This window comes from Erinaceus europaeus, chromosome 8, assembly GCF_950295315.1.
Source record: "Erinaceus europaeus chromosome 8, mEriEur2.1, whole genome shotgun sequence".
Taxonomy (NCBI): domain Eukaryota; kingdom Metazoa; phylum Chordata; class Mammalia; order Eulipotyphla; family Erinaceidae; genus Erinaceus; species Erinaceus europaeus.
In genome coordinates, this window is record NC_080169.1 from 7,111,002 (window position 1) to 7,136,581 (window position 25,580).

A 25,580-nucleotide genomic window follows, 5' to 3' on the forward strand; every position below is an offset into this window, starting at 1 on the left:
AATAATAATAAAGGAAAAAAAATCCGATGCTCATATGTTGCTCTAGAGAATGTGGATGGATACATTGTATATGGAGAGAAATTTAGAAATGCCAGTCAGAACTGAAAACTGAATATTTTGTTTTTGCTCCTAGGGTTATAGACAGGGCTTGATACCTACATGATTCCACCGTTTGTGGTGACCTTTTTCCCTTCTTTTTTTTTTTTTTTTCTTCTCTTTTTTTGATAGAGGTGAGAAACAGAAAAAGAGTGAGAGGGAACCAGGAGAAACCCCTCAGCGCTGCTCCACTGCTCATAAAATCTCCCTCCTCAGCTGAGGGCAGGGGCTTGATCCAGGGATTTCAGGCATGGTAACGTGTGCTCTACACGTTAAGCTGCGATAAGCCACAACCCGGCAACAAAGTGCATGTGTCTTTGGGTCAAAGATTTAATAAACATCTGTGAATATTCCCTAAGGACAGACTGATACTTGTGCAACATGATATATGCAGAAGCTTATTCACTGTAGCCACAAAGATTTTAGCCAAAAGTGAGAAATCACTCAATGACCTGTAACAGGGATCATCAGGCAGGATACTTTGGCTCAGAGAATGACTACTTAACTGTAATAGGAACCAGGACACTGTTTATTCAGAAATAAAAAAGATTTTTGATGATGTATAAAATGAAAACAACAACAACAAAGAAACAGAAGTGTGAAGAGTGACTTGTAGGTAAAGAATGGGGAAATGCAATGTTTTTTTTTATTTCCCTTAATATGAATAAATTATGGAGAGCACATAAAAATACAGCAGTGATAACCTGAGGGACAGTGGTTAAATTAAATAGAGAGAGAGGGAGAGGGAGAGAGAGAAAGAGAGAGACTTAGAGGAAAAACTTTCTATCCATGTATTAGTTTTTTTCTCTCCCCCCCCCCCAGGGTTATTGCTGGGGCTCAGTGCCTGAACTAAGAATCCACTGCTCCTGGAGTCCATTTTTTTTTTCAGTTGTTGTTATTGCTGCTGCTTTTGTTGGATAGGACAGAGAGAAATTGAGAGAGGAGGGGGAGACAGAGAGGGGGAAAGACAGACACCTGCAGACCTGCTTCACCGCTTGTGAGGTGACCCCCCCTCCCCCCCACAGATGGGGAGCCAGGGGCTCAAACCTGGGTCCTTGTAACAGTCCTTGCGATTTACACTATGTGCACTTAACTCAATGTGCTGCCGCCTAGCCCCTCCCCATACTATTTTCACACCAACTCATGTACATACACCTGTGTGAACATGTACATACAAATCATAAATCACATGAATATTTTATCTTAAAAGTTAAAGGAAAAAAAAAGTCATCCTGAAAGAAACAACCTAGCTTGGGAGAGGCAATTGAGGGTCGTAGGACTTCCTTTGTATGAGCAAGACTATTCATTTCCAGTGAGAATTCGAGGTCTGATCTGAAAGTTTTGTGATCCTCCATCAGTCAGAACCACCCCCACCTCCTCACACCCGCCCTGGGTAAAGTACATTGTGTGAGCTGGCCTTGAGCAGAGGGTGTGTGAGTGTGTGTGTGTGTGTGTGTGTGTGTGTGTGTGTGTGTGTGTACACCTTGGGTTGTTTCTTCTTCCTTTTGATATCCTGGTTACTATAGTGCGGAGCTTTATTTGTGACACACAGAGAACCCTTTAAAGAAATGCTGCTTCCTGACCATAACTTCCTGGGCAATCTGTCCTTCCGGAGACTGTTCAGTGAGAGAGTTTACATGCCATTTTTTGGGGGCTGTGTGAGTCCCGTTTATTCAGACCCAGGGCACCCTTTGGAGCAGAATCTGGGGGGTAAGGAACGCTTCTCTTTTTACGGAAGAGCCGCCTCAGGGCCGCGTCTTCCTGGCGGCTTTGATGCTATAGCTTTAGCACTTTCCCCTCTCCTGCCTTCTTTCTTCTACGGAGTATGCTGGTGGCGCCCCTGTGTCTTCTTCACCCAGAACCGTTTCTAGAACTTAAACCACTAGTGAAAACAGGAAGTGATGAAGCAAAATCTGTCTGAAATCATCACTGAACGAATTTTCTTTCTCTTTCTGTCATTTTTCATTAGGTGTAGACACGTGCGACCGTCCACACTGTGGGCTCCCGATTCCACTGCCCTGGGACTTTCTCCAGCGTGACCATGCCACCACCCGCAGACATCGTCAAGGTGGCCATAGAGTGGCCTGGAGCCTACCCCAAACTCATGGAGATCGATCAGGTTGGTAACGACTGCTGCGAGTTTGGGGGTGGTTTGCAGTTCCTTTTCTTTTCTGGAAGCTTGATTTGTGTGCCACTTACTGTGGCAGACAGTGGATTTTTTTTTTTTTTTAATAGTCACCCAGTATCTAATCGGATTTTGTCACTACTAAGCTTTGAGCTTGGTGGGTGAGAAAAGTGGACTAGACTGAGGACTGTGGATGCAGCAGAGTCATAAGCCTTGTGCTTACTAGGATTTTTGAAAGTATTCTGATTATTTCACCACAGGTACCACTCATCTAGGTTTTAAACCACTTTTCTCTATACTTTTTTTTCTGTAGATTATATCAGCGAAGTGTAGAATGCACTGGTGCTTTGTTGTCTTAATGGCATTATAACGTAATTCATATATTCTTGATCCCATCAGTTGTCGTTTTGATAATGTAATCCTGCATCTAGTTTGATGACTGGTATGTAGTAAACAGTAAAAAAAAATTGCTAAATAATATCAAGAAGGTCTTTATAATGGTTGTATCTAATAAGATTCTCTTTAGCTAGCTCTTGTTTACTATTTGATTTGGATTACCTTAGGAAGATTGTTCCATGCTAGGGCATAAGATAGAAGTGAAAAGAAGGGTGAGGTCTAATCAACTCAAGGTGGGGGGGGGGTTATAAAACATCATATTCCAGATAGCTTTCTACATTTTCAAAATTAGGGTGCCACGGCAACTCCATTTTCAGAAATCTCCTTAATGCTTTTTTTTTTTTTTTCTGATTATGACCTATACTTTTTTTCTCTTCTGACCAGATTTTATTATCTAGTTGAAGATCATGACAAGAATTAAATGGATTCTGTGAATCCAAGGAATCCTTAAAATTTCAAAAGATTAATTCAGAATTATTAATAGTTGAGCATGAGTATGAATTTACAGAAGTGGAGATTTTTTTAGAATTGTTTTTTTCTTCTTCTTCTCTCTCTCTCTTTTTTTTTTTTTTTTTTGCCTCCAGGGTTATTGCTGGGGCTCCGTGTCTGCAGTACAAATTCACTGCTCCTGGAGGCCATTTTTTCCCTTTTTTTTTTTTTGTTACTATTGTTGTTGTCATTGTTGTCGGATAGGACAAAGAGAAATGGAGAGAGGAGGGGAAGACAGAGAGGGGGAGAGAAAGACAGACACCTGTAGACCTGCTTCACCCCCTGTGAAGTGACTCCATTGCTGGTAGGGAGCTGGGGGCTCGAACCGGGATCCTTCCACTGGTTCTTGCGTTTTGCGCCAGGTGCACTTAACCTGCTGTGCTACCTCCTGGCCCCCTTATAATTTTTTTTTTTTTAAACTGTCATCAAACCATCATATCATTGTTATTTTTTATTTTATTATTATTATTATTTACCAGAGTACTGATCAACTCTGGTTTATGGTGGTGCGGGGGATTGAACCTGGGACTTTGGAGTCTCAGGCATTAGAGTTTCTTTACATAACCATTAGGCTATCTGCTCCTGCACCCTTGCTATCTTAACTGCCCTGTAAGGCAATTTGTGCATGGCTCTAGAAACACTCAGTACTAGGAGAGGAACAAGCCTGGGGGTCTTAAATACATTCTTGCCAGAGAAGATATTTATATTTTTTCACATGCTAATTGAGGGGGAGGTCTGAGTTGTGTGTCATGTCTTCTTTGCTTAGTATCCTGTTAAATACTTTTAGGATTAGATTTTACCATAACCTAAAAGAACAATGGATTCCGTGGAGATTCTCATGACAGTTCTGGGTGGGTGCTTTGCTCATTGTCAGGGATCCAGGTCCTTTCTGACCTCTTCCTTCCTTTCCTCTCTCTGTTTGGGTAAGAGGCCCCAAGGTCATTAAATTCACCTGGGAACTCTTTAGAACTGCTGAGTTTAGACTATACCCCAGACCTTGTGACCCAGAATCTCCATTTAAGTGAGTTCCCCATACCCTTCCTCCTGGGGGGGGGGGGTCTACTTGTTTCTTTAAGAATTGCTGAGCTGGGTATTTGGTGCCCAAGCCTGAGTTTTCATCAGAGTCATCTGGGGCAAGTGTTCCACTCAAGTGTTCTCAGTGTTTGCATTTGAAGAGGGTTTAAGTCAGTAGTTCAGAGAAACTTTTTATTTCTGATTCTGGCAAGTTCTGTTTGGAAACCTCTGCTTTGAAACACCAGTTCGGAATAGACACTCCCAGCAGCTGTAATGCCTTCTTGCCCTTCATGACTACCTTTGCTGTGCATATGTCTTACGTACATACTTGTTTTATTTTTTTATTAGTGATTAACAAATTGTAAGGTAAGAGGGGTACAATTCCACACAGTTCTGGCCACCAGAGTTCTTTGTCCCATCCCCTCCATTGGAAGCTTCCTTATTCTTTATCCCTCTGGTAGTATGGACAGAAGATCTTTATGAGGTGCAGAAGGTGGGAGGTTTGGCTTCTGTAATTGCTTTCCTACTGGACATGGACGTTGGCAGGTGGATCCATTCCCCACAGCTTGTTTCTGTCTTTTCCTAGTTTGCTAGAGCTCTGGGGAAGTGGGGTTCCAGAACCCATTGGTGAGGTCGTCTGCCCAGGGAGATTAAGGCTGGTATCATGGTAGTGTCTGCAACTTCGGGCAGAGAGGCAAAAAGAGAACTACTTGAGGCTGAAGTCTAAAGTTTCCATCCACTGTTCTTTCAACGTGTTATTTACTGAACAACGTATTTCTCAATCAGTACCATAGATTCCCCAGACATTCTGCCCGAGAGGCATCTGCTGAGAGGCAGTGTGACCCCCACAGGTGCAATAAAGATGTAAGCATGTCTAACCTTAGTGTTTTTCTCTCTTTTCTGTGAGAACGCTAGGTAACTGCCTTGAGCCTCAGTTTCCATCACCCAGCAGTAAACAGCAGTTTGCTACCTGTATAGTCCTTGTGAGCATTTTTCAAAAAGTGATTATAGTTTAGCACTTTGCCTGGCTTAGACTAATTTCTTTTTAAAGGTTGCCATTATTGTTGCTACATTAACAGATTCTCACTAGACTAGAAAATGCAAAGCACTTGTTCTTTCCTTCCGTCCCTGTCTCTCCTTGCCCTCTTTGATGATAGCAGTGGCTTCTGATTTTCTAAATCAAGAGGACTTCACTCTACCTTAGTTTGACTTGCCCTTTTCATCTTAGATTCAATCCTGACACCTTCTTAAGTCAAAACTGAGCAGTACTCTGGCACAAATAAATAAGTCTAGACTATTTGTTGTAGCTGGCATAAGAATACAGACTTACTTGAGAGAAGCTACTGAGGGGAGGGGGGCTGGCAAGGTAGCTCACCTGGGTAGTGTGCCTGTTTTGTCGTGAGCATGAGCCAAGATTGAATTTGACTTCCACTGCGTTAGAGGAAGTTTGGATGCTGTTCTCTCTCTCTCTCTCTCTCTCTCTCTCTCTCTCTTCTTTCCTTCCTCCCTTCCTTCCTCCCTCCCTCCACCTCTCTCCTTTTTACCTTTCCTTCCTTCATTCCTCCTTTCCTTTCCTTTCCTTTCCTTTCCTTTCCCTCCAGAGTTATCACTGGGACTGAGTGCGGGCACTACTAATACACTGCTCCTAGTGGCCATCCCCCCCCCCATTTTATTGTATAGGACAGAGAGAAATTGAGAGAGGAGCAGGAGAGAAAGACACCTGCAGATTTGCTTCACTAATTGTGAAGCTTCCCCCCTCCCGCAGGTGGGGAAAGGGGACTCAAACCTGGATCCTTGTGCTTAGTACTATGTGTGCTTAACCAGGTGCGCCACTGTACAGCCCTGTCTTTTTCTATCTGAATAAAGTCATATTGTAGTGCGGAAGCCCAGGCAATGATGAGAGAGAGAGAGGGGAGGGGGGAGAGAGAGAGAGAGAGAAGAAGGGGAAGGGGAAGAAGAGGAAGAGGAAAAAGAAGGAGGATGAGGATGAGGAGTAGGAAAGAAGGAAGGGAGAGAAAGGGAGAGAAAGGGAGAGAGGCATTAGCTTGAGTCATCTCCAGAGGTAAGGTATTGAGAAACCTGTTACCTGTGCGTCAGACATCGGTGGGCAGGCTATTCTGAAGCAAGTTTGGACTCAGAAAGGTAGAGACACATGGGCTTCCTTCTTATTCTCATTTTCCCCAAATGATTGAGGAGAAAAGTTTGTTCGGTGGGCTCTCAACGTTCTCCATGTTCATTTGCCTTCCTATTCAGCCGCAGCAGCTGTCACTGATATATATCTTGAGCTCCAAATAAGAAGTTCCGAGTAGAGCTTTAAAATAACACAGGATACAAAACACTGTGAACGTAGCAATATAAGTGTGCTTAATACCACTAAAATGTACACTTTAAGATGGTTAAGATTGTAAGGTTTATAGTATATGTATGTTTTATTTATTTATTTTTTTTTTCTTCTTTTGCCTCCAGGGCTCAGTGGCTGGCATTACAAGTCCGCTGCTCCTGACAGCCATTTTTTTTCCTCCATTTTATTGGACAGGACAGAGAAAAATTGAGAGAGGAAGGAAAGCTAGAGAGGGAAAGATTAAGAGAGACACCTGCCGATCAGCTTCACCACTTGTGAGGCATCCCCCTGCAGGTGGAGAGCTGGGGTCTTGAACCCAGATCCTTGTACAGGTCCTTGCCCTTAGTACTATGTGCACTTAACCAGGTCCACCACCATCTGGCCCCGATGATATATATTTTTTTCCACATTTTTTCCCCATTAGGGTTATTCCTGGGGTTCAGTGCCTGCAAGACTCCACTCTTCCTGGTGGCGTTCCCCCCTCCATAAAACATGAGAGACAGCAGTCGAGTGGGACAAAGAAAAAGAAAGAAAACTGTAATAGTGGTACACAGCTTATGAAGCTTCCCCCACTGCAGGTTGGCACAGAGACTTCAACCTGGGCCCTGCTTCTTGGTAATCTGTGTGTTCTACTTCATGAGCCATTGCCTGACCCCTGCAAGAAACTCTCAAGCCCTATAGAAAGCCAGACTTAAATTTGGAAAGAGGTTTCTATTTTAAGAGCAGAACCAATGCTGTTTAGTTTTCTAAACTGATCTTTCCTGGAGGGTGGAGTAACATCAGACGTCTCAGTCTTGGCACTACGGACAATTTGAAAAAGATAATGCTTGGTTGGGAAAAGGGTTGGATTTTAACAGTGCCTTGACTTAACCCTTTAGATGCTCGTGACACCTTTTTCTTGTTGTGTAAACCAATAAGGTCTCTAGACATTGTAAGATCTCTCCTGGGTAGCACACAGATTTCCTCCTGTTGAGAATGGACTAATTCCAGAGTGCCCAGCTGATTAGCCTCCTTAAGAAACAGATTGAGGGGATAGGGTGATAGAGCAGCGGGTTAAGCGCACATGGCGCAAAGTGCAAGGACCAGCGTAAGGATCCTGGTTCGAGCCCCTGGCTCCCCACCTGCAGGGGGGTCACCTCACAAGCGATGAAGTAGGTCTGTAGGTGTGTAGCTTTCTCTCCCCCTCCCTGTCTTCCCCTCCTCCCTCCATTTCTCTCTCTGTCCTATCCAACAACAGCAACAACAACAACAACAATAGTGATATAGTGATAAACAACAAGGGCAGCAAAAATGGGAAAAAGTAATCTCCAGGAATAGTGGATTCGTAGTGCAGGCACAGAGCCCCAGCAATAACCCTGGAGACAGAAAGAAAGAAAGAAAGAAAGAAAGAAAGAAAGAAAGAAAGAAAGAGGGAAAGGAAGAAAGAAAGGAAGAGAGAGAGATTGAATATATAGAGAGGAGTATTTGTTGGAATGGTTCTCAGTTAGGGGGTTTTTGTTTTTAATCAAGCTTCCTAGTGACACTGATGCTGTGGCATCCAGATGTGGCAATCACTGTCAGTAGGTTCTCTGGATTCTAATGGTAACTTGCTCCCATAATCACTGTCAGTCACTCTAAGGTTGTGTCTCAAATCCTCTATCAATAAGATTGTTCTGATAATTCTCTGACTTTCCTTCCTTTACAGAGGGTACAGACATAGCATCTTCAATAGCTGTGTGTGTGTGTGTGTGAGTGAGAGTGTGTGTGTGTGTGTGTGTGTGAGTGAGAGTGTGTGTGTGTGTGTGTGTGTGTGTGTGTTAAGGCCTCTGTAGTGTTAAACTAGTATCTTTGTGTGCTGTCATACAACAGAGTAGACTGATAATGGGACAGGATAGTCACCCCACATCTTATTGTTGTAATTGATGGATTTGGTATTGTAACAACTATTTCTTTTTCTTTCTTTCTTTCTTTCTTTCTTTCTTTCTTTCTTTCTTTCTTCCTTCCTTCCTTCCTTCCTTCCTTCCTTTCTTTCTCTCTTTCTTTCATTCTTTCTTTCTTTTTATAAAATAGAAATATTGACAAGACTACAGGATAAGAGGGGTACATTTCCACACAGTGCCCATCCCCAGAGCTCCGTATCTAATCCCCTCCCTTGATATCTTCCCTATTCTTTATCCCTCTGGGAGCATGGACCCAGGATCATTGTGGGTTGCAGAAGGTGGAAGGCCTGGCTTCTGTAATTGCTTCCCCGCTGAACATGGATGTTGACAGGTCAATCTATTTCTTAAACTTCCTTTAAAGGAATTGATGGGCTACTCACCTGTCTGCATTTAACTTGCTTTCTCTTTGTATGATAGAATATATATATATCTTCATAAAGGCTTATAGTTTACCTTGACAGCAAACAACCCTCTTCCTCCCAAAAAAAGATAGACTACAAACATATTTCTCTTCTCAATTGTAAACTCAGCTTAATTGAGTAAGAATGATCTCTACTAGCATTTTGATTCTTCTTCTGAAAATCAACTGCAAATTTTTGCTTGCTTTCTAGGGAGATGGGAGATAGCCTTCCCCATTCTACTTCCCTTCTCCGAGTCTATCACTAAGGTAGACTGGACAACTCAGGGCTGAACCTTTCTTCAAATATGTCTTCATGACATTTGATGATTACAACAGATTTCATTTCTAGAACCTTTTGTCTATGTCATGCTTTGTACTTAATTTTCCTCACAGGCAAACTTGTGATTTATGTGAATATGTAGATTTCATTATTTAGAAGAACTTTATAGTCCCAGAAAAGGACAACTTGTCCTAGAGAAAGGTGCCCTGTACTTTTTCTTGAATGATTTGTAGACTTGTACCGTGTCACTAGAACTTTGAGAAACTGAGAATACCACAGAGAAATAAAAGTTACATTCTACTTATAATGTTGTAAAGCTCTGTTAAATCACTAACAGAACATGAGAAGAACAGAAGACAGCAGGAGGAGCTAGATGAGTGGTGATGACATCTCCAAAGAGAAGAAACAGCAGTGGGATAGTATTCAGGCGAACTCAGATTCTTCCTGGAAATTTTACTAATAAGCTTAGGAAAATAGGGCTAGTATTATCATGCTTGGGCACTTGTTTCAGATTTTCTGTGTGTTTTGATAGACTGTTCAATTTATCAACCTAACTTAAGTCTCCTGACCTCTAGTGAAATCGTCTGTCTACTGAAAACCCGCCCATGATTGTACCACTTGTCTGCTTCCAATTGTCAGAGTTGTCTAGAATACAGGCATTTTTTCCGCCTTATTTGCAGCCTGCATTTTGAGGCTCTTCTGTTCATGCATATGATGCTGTCAGTTCTTCCATTTGCAGTGTGCTTCCACAGTTATTATACCTTCATCCAAAAATGCTCTAGGCAATCCATGTGACATCTGCTTTTAATTGCCTCTCTAGACCCTCACCCAGCAGAAGGAAGATGTAGAGAATGATTTCAGAGATTGACTTGCAGGACTGAAGGGTACACAGCAGCATGCAGAATAGGATGAACATGATATTGACTGCCAGTTTGTGTTCTGTGAGCTAGAAGATAATGAACTAAAGTTGAACATTGGGAAAAGGAATTTTGGAACTGATTTTTAAGTTTATGGAAGACAATATATGTAAGTTAAGCTGGTCCTAGAAGGTAGGGGACTACAGTAGAGTTAGGGTTGATGTATTGCGTGAAGCACAGAACTTGCGAACTGGGGAGTCAGGCGGTAGCGCAGCGGGTTAAGCACATGTGGCGCAAAGCGCAAGGACCTGTGTAAGGATCCCGGTTCGAGCCCCTGGCTCCCCACCTGCAGGGGAGTCACTTCACAGGCGGTGAAGCAGGTCTGCAGGTGTCTGTCTTTCTCTCTCCCTCTCTGTCTTCCCCTCCTGTCTCCATTTCTCTCTGTCCTGTCAGCAACAATAATAATAACTACAACAATAAAACAACAAGGGTAACGAAACGGAGTAAGTAAATTAAAAAAATTAAAAAAAAAAACTTAAGAACTGGGGTAGAGAGTTCAACCAGGTATTGAGGATTTCAGTGTTAACATAAGATTTCATTGTAAGGGGGTGCTGGGTGGTGGTGCACCTGGTTAAGCTCACACATTACAGTGTACAAGGAACCAGGTTCTGGTGCCCACCTGCAGGGAGAAAGTTTCACAAGTGGTGACACAGTGCTGCAGGTATCTCTTTCCTCCTCTCAAATTCTCTGTCTCTAGCAAGTCGAGTGGTAGCACAGCAGGTTAAGCGCACATGGCGCAAAGCACAAGGACAGGCGTGAGAATCCCAGTTCTAGCCCCCAGCTCCCCACCTGCAGGGGAGTCGCTACACAGGTAGTGAAGCAGGTCTGCAGGTGTCTGTCTTTCCCTTCCCCTCTCTGTCTTCCCCTCCTCTCTCCATTTCTCTCTGTCCTATCCAACAACAACATCAATAACAACAACAATAACTACAAGAATAAAACAACAATGGCAACAAGAAGGAAATAAATAAATATTAAGAAATAATAATAAAACAAAAATAATAAAACAATTCTCTGTCTCTATCAAAAAATAAATAGAAGATATTAAAAAGAAAGTGACATGGTCATCTTTAGATTTTAAAATGATTTTATTATATTTTATATTGGGAATACACAAAGGAGAACCATTTGCTTTATTTCTGTAGTACTAACACTGTGCTTTTTCCATTTTTTAAAACATGATTTGCTATCTTTCTGTTTTATAAGAGGGATGTAGGGTAACCAGAGCACTACTCGGCTCTAGCATACAGTGGTGCTGGAGACCATGGGGCCTCCGGGCTGCCTGTAGGTGCTGTTCACCCGCCTGTGTTCTCCTGACCTGGTCTTCCCTTGGCCTTTTAGTAACCAGTAATTGGGTTTTATGCTTTTCTTTTTACTTCTTTACCATCTTTATTTATTAGATAGAGACAGCCAAAAATGGAGAGGGAATTGGGAGAGAGGGTGAGAGGGACAGAAAGAGACACCTGCAGCTCTGCTACACCACTCATGAAGCTTTTTCCCTGCAGGTGGGAACCAGGGGCTTGAACTCTTGCACATTGTAATGTGAGTGCTTAACCAGGTGTGCCACCACCTGATCCCAGCTTCATATTTTAAAAATGCATTTTTTATTTTCCTTAGTTTGCTTGTTGTTGTCATTTTTTTTTTTTAAATGTGCAACACAGGACAGAGTGAAATCATAAGGTGCTTTGTTTTTCTCTTGCTAACTTGTTTCAATAAGTATAATACCTTCTAGGTTCATCAGTATGTTTCGAATGACAGGACTTCATCTATTCTTATCAAATAGTATATATATTTTGCCTCCAGAGTGATTGCTGGGCTCGGTGCCAGCACTATGAATCTTCTGCTCCTGGAGGCCATTTCCCCCATTTTGTTGCCCTTGTGGTGGTTGTTATTGCTGTTGGAGAGGACAGAGATAAATCGAGAGAGGAGGGTGAGAGGAAGCTAGACACCTGCAGACCTGCTTCACTGCTTGTGAAATCACCCCCGTGTAGGTGGGAAGCCAGGGCCTCGAACCCGGATCCTTAGCCGGTTCTCATGCTTTGTGCCATGTGCCTTAACCTGTTGCACTACCACCTGGCTCTGTAGATGTCTGTCTTTCTCCCCTATATACATATATATTTCAATCTATCTCTACACGTGTGCGTGCGTGCGCACACACACACACACACACACACACACACACACACACACACACACACTTTAGCCACTTGTCTGACAATGGGTTATATGCTGCTTCTCATTCTTTGCTAGATATATTTATCTTTAAATCAGTGTATCTGTATTTCCCAGGTTAAAAATAATAAAGTGAAATAGCTGGACCATATGTAATTTCATTATTATTATTATTATTATTACGTTCGCTACCAGAGTTATCTAGGGGGCTCTATGCCCGTATAATTCCAGTTCTCCTGGTGGCTTTTTTTTTTTTTTTTTTTTGCCTACAGGGTTACTTCTGGGGCTCAGTGCCTGCACTACGAATTCACTGCTCCTGGAGGCGATTTTTTCCCTTTCGTTGCCGTTGTTACTATTATTGTTGTTATTGCTGTTGTTGTTGTTGTATAGGACAGAGAGAAATCGACAGGGGAGGGGGAAGAGAAAGATAGACATCTGCAGACCTGCTTCACCGCTTGTGAAGGGACCCCCCTGCAGGTGGGGATCTGGGGGCTGGAACCAGGATCCTTATGCTGTTCCTTGTGCTTCGCACCATGTGCGCTTAACCTGCTGCACTACCACCCACCCCCCCTTTTTTTTAAGAGTATGAGTCATAGAGAGAGGGAAAGAGAGATATGGTAGCACTGTTCCATTACTTACCAAGATTCCATTACTCAAGGCTACCATAGAGTGACAGGAGCTTGCACTTGGGTCCCAGTGCATGGGGCAGTATACGCTTTACCTGGTGAACTATCTCCTTGACCCCCATTTTTAATTTTTGAAAAGTGTCTCTGTACTGATGTCTAGAATAGCTATATCCATTTTCATCCCCACCGACTGGTAGCAAGCTATTCTTCTTTCTACATCATTTCTGATCGGTGCAGTTTCTCATCATTTTTTGAATAGTAACCATTCTTATACCTGTTTTAATTGACATTTCTTTAATGACAAGAGATGCCAAACATGCCTCCATAGACCCACTAACATGTCTCCTTTGGAGAAGCGCCTGTTTCTATCTCTTGACTTAATCTTTTAACTGATTTGTTTGTATTGTTGAATTTTGGGCTCCTTATTTTAGAAACTGTCTCTTTGCTAATAGTTTCTCTCAGCTAATAGTTTCTGTCAGCAACTTTTTCACTACTTCTTCCAATCCAGCCTCAATTTCTTTGTAACCAATACATTTTCCTAATTCTGTGTTTATGTTGAACCTGAGCGCCCCCCTTTTTTTTCTTCAAAGCTTACCTCACTTTCTCATATCTTCTTACTTGGTCAGATATCCTGCTCATTAAATTTGAAAGTTATTTCTTCTTATCTTACTAACACTCCCTGGCTATTTTTTAAATTTTTTATATTTATTTATATATTCCCTTTTGTTGCCCTTGTTGTTTTATTGTTGCTGTTCTTGATGTCGTTGTTGGATAGGACAGAGAAATGGAGAGAGGAGGGGAAGACAGAGAGGGGGAGGGAAAGATAGACACCTGCAGACCTGCTTCACCGCCTGTGAAGCGACTCCCCTGCAGGTGGGGAGCTGGGGGCTCCAACCAGGCTCTTTACTCTGGTCCTTGCGTTTTGCGCCATGTGCGCTTAACTCACTGCACTACCGCCCAACTCCTGACTTTTTTTTTTTTTAACCATACAAAATCAGTGTGGGTAGACTTGCACATATGGTTTTGAGTTACACTGACAGATGCTTTCACATAGATGAAGGTAGGTAGACTGATGGTAAGATCTGAGGGCTCAGCGTGAGTCACTCATTTTCACTTTAAAGAGAACACTTGGTTGAGGAGCGTGGTGGAGTATAATGGCATTGCCACTAGTCTAAAATCTCCTGGTCAGGGCCTGGGTGGTGGCGCACCTGGTGAAGTGCACACGCTGGACTAGTGCACAAGACTCCGGTTTGAGCCTCCAGTCCCCATCTGCAGAGGGAAAGCTTCACAAGCAGTAAAGCAGGTCTGCAGGTGTCTCTCTTTCTCTTTCCTTCTCTGTCTCTATCCAATTTCTGGCTGTCTCTATCCAATAAATGAATAAAGATGATAAAGAAATTAAAAATAAAATAAAATCACCTGGTCTAACTTCATGGAAAATACTGATATGAAGGAAAAGTAAGAGGAATATGGGAATGATTAAATTGTTGTGGTGGGACAGTGGCATACCTGGTTGAGTGTACATGTCACCAAGCGCAAGGACCCGTGTTTAAGTACCTAGCCTGTATCTGCGGGGGGAAGTTTCATGAGTGGTGATGCGTGAAGCAATACTGCAGGTTACTCTCTTTATCCCAAAAAAGAAATTAAAAAAAAAATCTTTATTTATTGGATAGGGACAACCAGAAATCAAGAGGGAAGGGGGAGATAGAGAGGGCGAGGTAGGGAGACACCTGCAGCCCTGCTTCACCACTTGCTAAGCTTCGCCCCTGCAGGTGGGGACCAGGGCATTAGACTCCAGTCCTTTCGTGTTGTAACACAAGCACTTAGCCAGGTGCACCACCACCTGGCCTGGCCCCCTTTCTCCCTTTCTTTCTTTAGACAAGTTTTTATTATCTTTATTTATTTATTGGATTTGGGGGGAGGATTAGAGAGAGAGACAGAGAGAGTCAGAGAGACACCTGCAGCACTGCTTCACCACTCTTGAAGCTTTCCACCTGCAAGTGGGGAATGGGGGCTTGAACCCGGGCCCTTGCATATTGTAACACTTGCTCAACCACATGCACTTCCCCTGATCCCTTTCTGTTCCCCTTTCCTTTTTCTCTCTGTCTCTATCCCATAAATGAATAAATGTTTTAAAAAAGGAAAATTAAACAAATTTATATAAACAATAATTGTGACATTGATTGTAACTGCTTCCTAAGATATTGATATTTTTGGGAAACACTTTTGTGCCTTAGATGCATAGCAACATTGATATAAGGACTATATAAAGTAGTCAAGCACTAGGAAATAAATCACAGAAAAGTAATGGTTACAAGAGTGCTTTACTTTTGTATTATTCACAGTTATAGCTTGATCATTTTCTAAAATTACAGTCCCTTATAGCTGAAGAAAATAGTTCCTACCTAGTAGAAGAAAAAAAAAGTATTTCCATTTCCTCTTTAATCCACTTATACATGAAAGTGATAATTATTTGTCTTTGTTTATCTACATAGCCCAGTGATTCTTATGACACAAGGATTATCCTTTATCTTGCTAAAATCTAATATTTAATTAGTTTCCTGAAGCTTGAAATAAGTCATTTTATGTAACCCCATTGCAAAACAAATTATTTCTCAAGAGAAAGGTGGTATAGCTTGTCATATTTCAGTTTTAAAAATTAATGTGATGCATGGCTTTACTATTTTGGAAATGTAGTTGTGAGCCCTTTTGTCATCTTTGACAATCCCTGGAATCTTGTGTCAGCAGTTCATGTTGGAAATATTGTCAAAATCCTTGTTTTCCAGGAGCCAGCTGAATTTTCCTCTGGAAAATGTGGTCTTGTCATTATCTTTCAGATTATTTAGGGCTGTGTTTAGAGAAACATTATGCATACACTTCTCTTTGAAGTCTGGATTCTTCCAGACTTCAAGAATATGGCTCAGAAGCATGGAATACTCATAGAGCTCATTGGAGGAAGAGTAAGCTGTAAAAAAAGAAAGAAAGAAAGATTGGTGTCATTAACGCAATGACATTAACACAAGGGGATACCTTTGGGAAGTGGATACATCAAATTTCTCCTGTTTTCGTCAATGTGCATATCTCTTCTCAGTGGTGTCCTACCATTCAGAAGCTAGGCTTCTTTTCTTTCCAAGCCAAAATTCCTCATAAAATTTGCTGTGCAGAGTATGTGTAATGACTTTCTATCTATGAAAGCAAACTAAAATCCCAAATGCTGGGCTGTACCGCCTCAGATTGTCAGGATAAAGCATCTGTCACATTGCTTTAAAGCACCAGGGAAATGCCTTTTCATAGTTTAGGAAAAGAATTTTCGAGTTTGTGGAAAATTGTCTTGCAATTAATGAGCAGTAAGTTGATGGCCTTATATTAGGGCCGATGCAGGGAAGTGATTGGAAGTTGCTTCTGTTTGCCTCTTGCTGTGTTCAGACTTTAATTGCTTGCCTGAGCTTTAGTGGCATTCAGAATGGGACCCAATATACAGGAAAGGAGCGACAAGTCTAAAAAAGTGTGTTTTTCTTTATCTATCTATATTTCTTTTCCTTCCTTCCTTCCTTCCTTCCTTCCTTCCTTCCTTCCTTCCTTCCTTCCTTCCTTCCTTCCTTCCTTCCTTTTTTCCCTCCTGGCTTCTCTCTGGAGTTCCTTGCTGTGCCGGCACTAAGAATCTACTGCAGTTTTTTTTTTTTATTGGATAGGACAGAGAGAAGTTGAGAGGGGATGGGGAGATAGAGACGGGGAGAGAAAGACAGACACCTGCAGACTGGTTTCAATGCTTGTGGTGCACCCCCCCTTTAGGTTTGGAGCCAGCCCTAGGGCTTGAACTCATGTCCTTGCACGGATCCTTGCGCTTTGTACTCTGTGTACTTAAGCAGCTTCGCCACTGCTCGGCCCCACAAAAGTTGTGTTCTTAATCAGACTGTATTTATGAATTGTCTGCCTTGCAGGAAACTCTCACCTGGTGTCTCAGAGGTGGACTTTGCTTACAAAACAAGTATGATCTAGTTGGCAAAAGATACTGTGTTGAAAAATAAAGAATAGAATGAGAGGAATGGCAAAACTAAGGAAGAAGGGGGAAATTTGGCATTCACTCACAATTTCTTTTTTTTTTCTTTAATTTTTTTATTTAAGAAAGGATTAGTGAACAAAAACATAAGGTAGGAGGGGTACAGCTCCACACAATTCCCACCACCCAATCCCCATAACCCACCCCCTCCCATGGTAGCTTTCCCATTCTCTAGCCCTCTGGGAGCATGGTAGACATGTAGCTTCCTGGGCCAGTGGGGGGTGGGAGTGGGCGGGAGGGATGGGTCACAGTCCTTTGGTGGTGGGAATGGTGTTTATGTACACTCCTAGCAAAATGTAGACATATAAATCACTAGTTAATTAATATGAGAGGGGGAAATCAATTGTATGTCTCAAAGTTTCTCAAAAGACAAACTGAATCTTTTTAATATATAGGCTGTGTATTTGATATGCGGACTCTCTCAAAAGCCTAGACCAAGTAGATCAGAAGCATCCAATAGCACAGCTATATACAAGTCACTCACTTAATTTCTTTAAGCAACTTAACAAACTAAATTACCTAGGGGGGCCAGGTGGTGGTGCAGCTGGTTGAGCACATGTCACAGTGTGCAAGGATCCAGGTTCGAGCCCCCATTCCCCAGGAGGAAAGCTTACAGTGGTGAAGCAGGGCTGCGGGTGTCTCTCTTTCTTTCTCCCTCTTTATATTCTGCTTCCTGTCAATTTCTGGCTGTCTCTGTCAAGCAGAGACAATGAAAATGTGTTTTTCAAGAGGAAAGTAAGTTACCTGTAAAGTATCCAAACTGGATATAAGAAATTAAAGACCCTCTTCACAGGGACATTGATCCAGTGCCTTGCTGTGTGCCAGGTACTGTCAGAGAATTTTACATATGCCATTTTAATTTTTACAACGCCAGTATGTGTGAGGGACTGCTTATTTGCATAACAGGTAATAGACATCTGGAGAAGAGGAGTAATAAGCATAAAACTACAAAGATAGGGACTGGAGAAATAGGCTTAATAATACAACTTATGTGGAAAATATTGAAAATAATTATGCAAAATTAAAATTACAGTTTAGGAGGGCTGGGTGGTGGCGCACCAGGTTAAGCACACACGTCATCACAGTGAGCAAGGACCCGGATTCGAGCCCCGCTCCCCACCTGCAGGGGGAAAGCTTCATGAGTGGTGAAGCAGGTCTGCAGGTGTCTGTCTTTCTCTCTTCCCTCTTTCCCTTCCTTCTCAATTTCTCTATGTACTGCCAAATAAAAATAGAAAGAAAAAAATATTCTTCACAGCAAAAGAAACCACTACCCAAACCAAGAGACCCCTCACAGAATGGGAGAAGATCTTTACATGCCATACATCAGACAAGAGTTTGATAGCCAACATATATAAAGAGCTTGCCAAACTCAACAAGACAACAAATAACCCCATCCAAAAATGGGGGGAGGACATGGACAGAATATTCACCACAGAAGAGATCCCAAAGGCCAAGAAACACATGAAAAAATGCTCCAAGTCTCTGATTGTCAGAGAAATGCAAATCAAGACAACAATGAGATATCACTTCACTCCTGTGAGAATGTCATACATCAGAAAAGGTAACAGCAGCAAATGCTGGAGAGGGTGTGGGGTCAAAGGAACCCTCCTACACTGCTGGTGGGAATGTAAATTTGTCCAACCTCTGTGGAGAACAGTTTGGAGAACTCTCAGAAGGCTAGAAATGGACCTACCTTATGACCCTGCAGTTCCTCTCCTGGGGATATATCCTAAGGAACCCAACACACCCATCCAAAAAGATCTGTGTACACATATGTTCTTAGCTGCACAATTTGTAATAGCCAAAACCTGGAAGCAACCCAGGTGTCCAACAACAGATGAGTGGCTGAGCAAGTCGTGGTATATCTACACAATGGAATACTACTCAGCTGTAAAAAATGGTGACTTCACCGTTTTCAGTCGATCTTGGATGGACCTTGAAAAATTCATGTTAAGTGAGATAAGTCAGAAACAGAAGGATGAATATGGGATGATCTCACTCCACACAGAAGTTGAAAACAAGATCAGAAGAGAAAAAACAAGTAGAACCTGAACTGGAATTGGCATATTGCACCAAAATAAAAGACTCTGGGGTGGGTAGGTGGGGAGAATACAGGTCCAAGAAGGATGACAGAAGACCTAGTGGGGGTTATATTGTTATATGGGAATCTGGGGACTGTTATGCATGTACAAAGTATTGTATTTGCTGTTGAATGTAAAACATTAATTTCCCCAATAAAGAAATTAAAGAAAAAAAAAAAGAAAAAGAAAAAAATAAAGGGAAAAATGGCCACCAGGAGAGGTGGGCTCATCATGCGGGCACCAAACCCCAGAGATATCCTTGGCAGCAACAACAAAAACAAAACCAACAAATACAAAAAGCCCTATAGTTTAATCCTATGTTTAATTCAAAAATGTATTTTCTGTAAACTGAAAAACATTCTATAAAGTTTGTCTGCTAGAATAACCATGACTGTTTATTTGGTTCGTTTGTTGTATATGTTGATATGAAAAGACTAAATAGAAATTCAATTTCACGAGTTCCCTTAACTAGAATGGCTTACATCCTTAAGAACTGTCGAATATTGGGAGTTGGGTGGTAGTGCAGAGGGTTAAGTGCACATGGCACAAAGCACAAGGACTGGTGCAAGGATCCCGGTTCAAGCCCCTGGCTCCCCACCTGCAGGGGAGTCATTTCACAGGCAGTGAAGCAGGTCTGCAGGTATCTTTCTCTCCCTCCTCCTTTCTGTCTTCCCCTCCTCTCTCCATTTCTCCCTGTCCTATCAAATGGTAAGGACATCATCAACAACAACAATAACTATAACAATGATAAAAAACAACAAGGGCAACACAAGGGAAAACAAATATATATAAAATACATTAAAATAAAAGATAAGATTATAAAAGAGAACTGTCGAATATCTTCAGCAACTTATTATAGTATACTCAATCCCTAAATACTTATATTTATTCTCATTCATATTCTGAAACACTAGCCACTCAGTTAAAACCTGAAGAAGTAATGACTGCAGATTTGAACACAAACCTTTTAAAAAAGTAAGTGCACATATCAGGCTCTTGACAAGGATCTTATATCCCAAACACCTAGTTTTCTGTCAAACTCGTAATTAAGTGTATATATTGGATCTATGCATGTAGGAATTAATTGGGATACATGCATATTTTCCACTACAGAGGCCCATATTTGAGTAACATTTAAGAAACAGTTATTTCCTAAGAGATGGCAATTCAGCTAAAGACCTCGTTTGAAAATATGAGTTGTTAGAATGGGAGGCATAGGGCTGGGTGGTGGTGCACCTGGTCAAGCGCACATGTTATAATGCGCAAGGACCCAGGTTCGAGTCCCTACTTCCCACCTGCAAGGGGAAAGCTTCACGAGTGGTGAAGCAGGTCTGCAGGTGTCTGTCTTTCTCTCCCCCCTCTCAGTCTTCCCCTCCTCTCTCCATTTCTCTCTGTCCTATCTATCTAACAACGACATAAATAACAACAACAATACTAACTACAACAACAATAAAAAACAACAAGGGCAACAAAAGGGAAGACAAATAAATATAGAAAATTAAAAATAAAAAAAAAGAATGGGAGGCATAAATCCCCCCCCCAAGAAAATCCCCCAAATTACTATCTGAATATAGTTGTTGATACTTGGCACTTTACCAAACAGACCTGTGTCAGAATGAAACATTGTCTTACAATGAAACATATCATTGTGAACATTTCAGTTTCTGAGGCTATTCTAGGGAAATACTCTATATGCTGCATGATGACATCGTCTGGTTGCTAAAGGAAATAGGACAAGTGTCTGGTCATGGGGCCAGTATGCAGGTATCCTCAATTACTCACACATATCCTGAAAAACATTCCTGATTTCTCCATCTCAGCTCACAGGTATGACTTTCCAAAGAAAATACTTACGGAATTTTGTTATGCTTTGTAGGTTATGGGAACATACTCAGATATTTTTTTAAAAGTGCCTTAAGTATTGGAGCCTTCACATATTCAAGTAGAGTCTACCAGCAGTTATAGTTAGGGTTTGTGAAGTCATAGAGAGAATGTCTATAGATTTTAATCAACGCAGAAACATTTTTTAAATAGAGGCAAAGGTTGAGAAGGAGGGAGGGTAAGAGGGAACGAGGATAGCACCAAAGTTCCCTTCAGTGTGGTGAGACTCAGTCAGGCTTGCACCTGGCATGCACATGACAATACCGAGCTCTGTTGAAGTGAGTTATTTGGACCTGTAGAACATATTTTATTTCTCCCCTTTACTTTTTCTCTCAGTGAAGTGGCAATAGCAAAGTGTATCCTCCAGAATGCTATCAAGTTGTTACACTTGTTACCCTACTTTCAAGTCTTAGCTAGATAGAAACATCTTATGCAGTCTTTTGGGCAGATGTTAAACTAAGACATCTAGAGGCAGAACATTTGTACTGGAACTTAACTTGGTCTAGGAGGACTTATTAAATAGAAACCATTAAATAGGATCCGTGAGAAAAGGAGTGATGTCAGACTGGTGTTTCCTAACTGGAGTATCCTGTTCCGTCCTATTAATGAGAATGGTGCCATTCACCTGTTGTTGTAAATTATCGTAATAAGGGGTTTGGTGGTTGGGGCTGCTGCGGAGGTGTAAAAGGATTCACTTGGGAGCTGGGAACTGGTTTAATCAATATACGGTTTATTAGGGTGAAACAGGTAAAAGGCAAAATAAGCAATCATCATCAAGGGTTAAGCGTACGATAGATCTATAAAGTCTGAACATGGTTATCAAAGTTTAGTCCCATAAGATAAACAATTATCGGCCCTGGTAAAGGTTGCTCATGGCTGTAGAGGGGTCTAAAAGTTTACCAGCTAACAGAGTCACACGTGTTCAGTTCCCAGGAGAAATAGCCATGGTGCACCTGACCAGAAGAAGCTTCTGACCAAGAGAAGAAGCCGCAGCCAGAGAGAGCCAGAGTTCCAGCTGCCATCCTTTTAAGTCTATTCAGCCTACCCTACAATGCTTTGCACACCAGAACAGTCTGGATCTGCCTACAGTTCACCACGCGCCTGCACAGATCACTGCACACTGTCAGCCTTCTGTTGCCAAGGCTGATGTCACCACTGTGTCGGGGTTTCCGTCCATAGTCACTGGCATATTGTGTCACCACAGCCTGTGGACTCAGTCAGTTATTGGTATCATTCATTCAATTGGGGATTGCTTTTTCACCTGTTGGAGTTCAGTCTTCACTGGGCCTGAACCTGGTCCTTGCTCACCAGGTATACTGGATGCCTGCCTGGTCCTGAGGATTAGTTTAGATGCCTTTTTTCTTACCTCTGTAGTAATGCTATCTCAGGCTGGCTTATTGCTTCAAAGTAGTCTTGCAAATATTTTTGTTTGTTTTTCCTTTTTTTGTTGCCCTGGTTGTTTTTTTTTTTTATCGTTGTTGTGGTTATTGTTGTTATTGATGTCATTGTTGTTGGATAGGACAGAGAGAAATGGAGAGAGGAGGGGGAGAGAAAGACAGACGTCTGCAGACCTGCTTCACCACTCGTGAAGTGACTCCCCCTGCAGATGAGGAGCCTGAGGCTGGAATCAGGACTCTCATGCTGGTCCTTGCACCATGTGCGCTTAACCCTTTGTGCTACTGTCCGACCCCAAGATTTATTAATTAATGAGAGAGACAGGGGAAGAAAAGAGAGGAGAGAGGAATTAGAGCATCACTCTGGTGTATGTCATGACAGGAATTGAACTTAGAACCTCATGCATACAAGTTTTGTGCTGACAACCAAGTCAATTCCATAGCTGCTCAATGTAATTTGAAATTGAAATCCAGTTGATGAATATGAATATATTTTGATTTTGAAGCTACAAACATAACATCTGGAGACCAGGAGACTCATAGGTCTTTGTGAAATGTTGGTAGTCTGGAAAGGTTTCTGACAATTGAAAAGTGCAAATTTTTCATCTTAAGGTGAAAGTTTTGCTCCTGAAGTTCATTTTTCATTTGGCTATGAGGATAATTATGTTTCTTGATTCAAACTGTAACATATAATTTCACTGAGAACTCTGTGTTATTTCAAATATTTTATTTTATTTCTGGTTTTTGTATTAGTATTCAATAATGATCGACAAGACTGTGGGATAAGAGGGGGTACAATTCCACACAATTCCCGCCACAGAGTTCCATGTCCCATCCCCTCCATGGGAAGCTTCCCTATTTTTTTTATCTCTCTGGGAGTATGAACCAAAGATCTAATGGGCTGTGGAAGGTGGGAGGTCTGGCTTCTGTAATTGTTTTTCTGCTGGACATGGGTGGTAACAGGCAGATCCATACCCCCAGCCTGTTTCTGTCTTTCCCTAGTGGGGCAGGGAAGTGGGGTTTATTTTATTTTATTTTTATTTTATAAATAATGTAATGGTTTACAATATAGGTTTTAACACATAGGCACACCCTCTCCTCTCCCCCTTGACTAGTGTCTAGGAGACACTACAATTTCTCAGTGTTCTTTGATCCTGTCCCTTTTTCTCCTTCCCCAGAGTCCTTTGCTTTGGTGCCATACGCCACGCATAGTCCAGAGTTCACCTTATGTGCTTCATCTTATTCCAGAGGAAGCCGTCTCCAGTTGTCAGGGATACACTGCCATCTTCCACTCCCCAACAATTCTTACTTCCCCCTCTGCCTATGAGGTTTATAGTCGTAAGCAAACTTTTTAAAAAAAATACATGACAGTGAATTAGTCATAGAGACTAGAGCTCTTCTTAGAGAGAGTGTGCTGAAGGGACATGGAGGACTGAAGTAGAAATTCTAGACCCTTTAGAAAAATGGCTTATAGCGTTCATCAAGAGATAAGACATAGTGACATTGTGTCCAGGGGAAAATAGAGTTCTTTCTGGTTATTTGAGAGGTCATTAAAGTTGCAGTTCTGGTCTTCTCTGAGTCTTTAACCCATTATATTAAGCTCATTTAATTATCATAACATCCCTGAGACGTTTACGAATAGGTGTATAGCCACTTTACGGAACTAGCTAAGGATTAGCAGTTAGGGAGATTGCAGGTCACACTATAGACAGGCTGACAGAGCTAGGATTTGAACCGGTTTTGCTTGATTCAGACATCTTCCTCATACCCACTCCTGCAAAGGGACAGTAGACAACTTTTTATGGTTGCTTGTGAAAATTCCAGACCGTGTGCTATAGTTTTTGGACTTCCCTTTCCAGTTGTGTCTTGTCTATGATTTGTTCATTTGGGTGACACTCTACCATTCACCCCAGGAGGCCGAGTGGATCTGTCGTCCTTTAAGCAGAGTGAGTTTCAGCAACTCAGAGCAAGCTGTGTGTGTCTCTTTGCTGTATTCCCTCCGCCTGCAGTCAGGGAAGGCGCAGCTGTGACTGTTAGGCCAAGAGCACAGCTGTGGACAGCTGCCAGTTGACACCATGGGACATGGGTGTCATGGTCCCATTACTGGAGTGTGGCCAGCTTGAGCTGCCATGGGATTGGCATTTGTCAGGGCCACAGTTGGGGGAAGGATTCTGTGGACTTCACAGAAACAATTTCACAACTGTTCACATTCCATTTGTCACACAATCTCATAAAAAAATTCATGAGTCCAACCTTGTTTACATAAAACCAAGTTGCTAGTTGCCTGATTCATATTCGAGAGTCCTGAGGCAATCTGATTGTTATTGACCTTGAAAGCCTCCGCTGCCTTTCATATCTGTGTTTTCATCTCGGTCGAATACATCTTAGTTAAATATGATATATATTCTGTTCAACTAATGATTTTACATAAAGAAAATGGACCCTGGGGTTAATAAATTATTTCTGTATGGTGGTGATGGCTAATTGATATTATCTTGAGAAAAAAAAAATAGACTCCACAACAGCTAGGAACAGCAGTGTATCAGTAAATTCTTCTTGATTTGATAACTTTTATTAGCCTTGTTTTCAAAAATTAAAAATGATGAAATGAAACTGACAGAAAGTGTTTCCTTTTTTTTTTTTTTCTATTTTGCAGAAAAAGCCACTGTCTGCAATAATAAAGGAAGTCTGTGACGGGTGAGTTATCAGTCAGCACTCAACTAAGGTGCTTCACTTCACTAGTTGAGATGCAATGTTTACATGTGATTGTGAAATATTAATTGGAAAGTCAGTGTTTGACCTGTCCAAAGTCATTAAGAAATAGTTTGTAAGATTTGTATGTCCATGCCCCCCCCCTCTCTCTCTCTCTCACACACACACACACACACACACACACACACACACACACACACTCACTCCCCTTGCCCCTCAAAGAGTAGAAAAGTGTGAAATGAACATTGGAGTTGGTTTTATTTATTTTGAAAAGTTGTGGTTCATTTAGCCTACTCAGCATGAAAGAGGTTAAAGGTCCTGAGCTAAATCACACTTCATCTGGTGTAAATAGGCCCACTAAGGAGATAAGGTGATTTAAAATTGAGCCAGTGGGTCTTTGTTCTGCCACTTGGAACCTCACAATAATATATTATCTTATTTCTGCTCCCCTAACATTCTAACAGAAAGTTCACTAAGCTGTTCATGCAATTCTTTTACTTTAAAAGCAGAATTATAAGTAGAGTATTAGCTGGAACTTATTAACAACCTGGGATGCTTAATTAGAGTCTTGATATGTGACAAGCTTACCAGTTGGAAATTGTGGAATACAGAGGCAATTGAAAATGTAACAACTATCAAAAACTTAAAATTGCATGTATTTCCTTTGTTTTCTCCTCTCTGCC

At 41.7% G+C, this 25,580-nt stretch overlaps 1 protein-coding gene across 2 annotated transcripts in view; it reads left to right on the forward strand.

Annotated features, from left to right (window-relative positions):
* Positions 1 to 209: 209 nt before the first annotated feature.
* The window catches only part of LOC103124484 (engulfment and cell motility protein 1), a 131,892-nt gene continuing 106,521 nt past the window's right edge, over positions 210 to 25,580 (forward strand). The window contains exons 1-3 of one of the 2 annotated variants that reach the window (XM_060195863.1): positions 210 to 349; positions 2,066 to 2,215; positions 24,842 to 24,882. In XM_060195863.1, coding sequence (XP_060051846.1) covers positions 2,138 to 2,215; positions 24,842 to 24,882 — 119 coding nt within the window. In that variant the 5' untranslated portion in view covers positions 210 to 349; positions 2,066 to 2,137. The remainder of the gene's footprint in view (positions 350 to 2,065; positions 2,216 to 24,841; positions 24,883 to 25,580) is intronic. The other variant, XM_060195864.1, reaches the window with a different exon arrangement.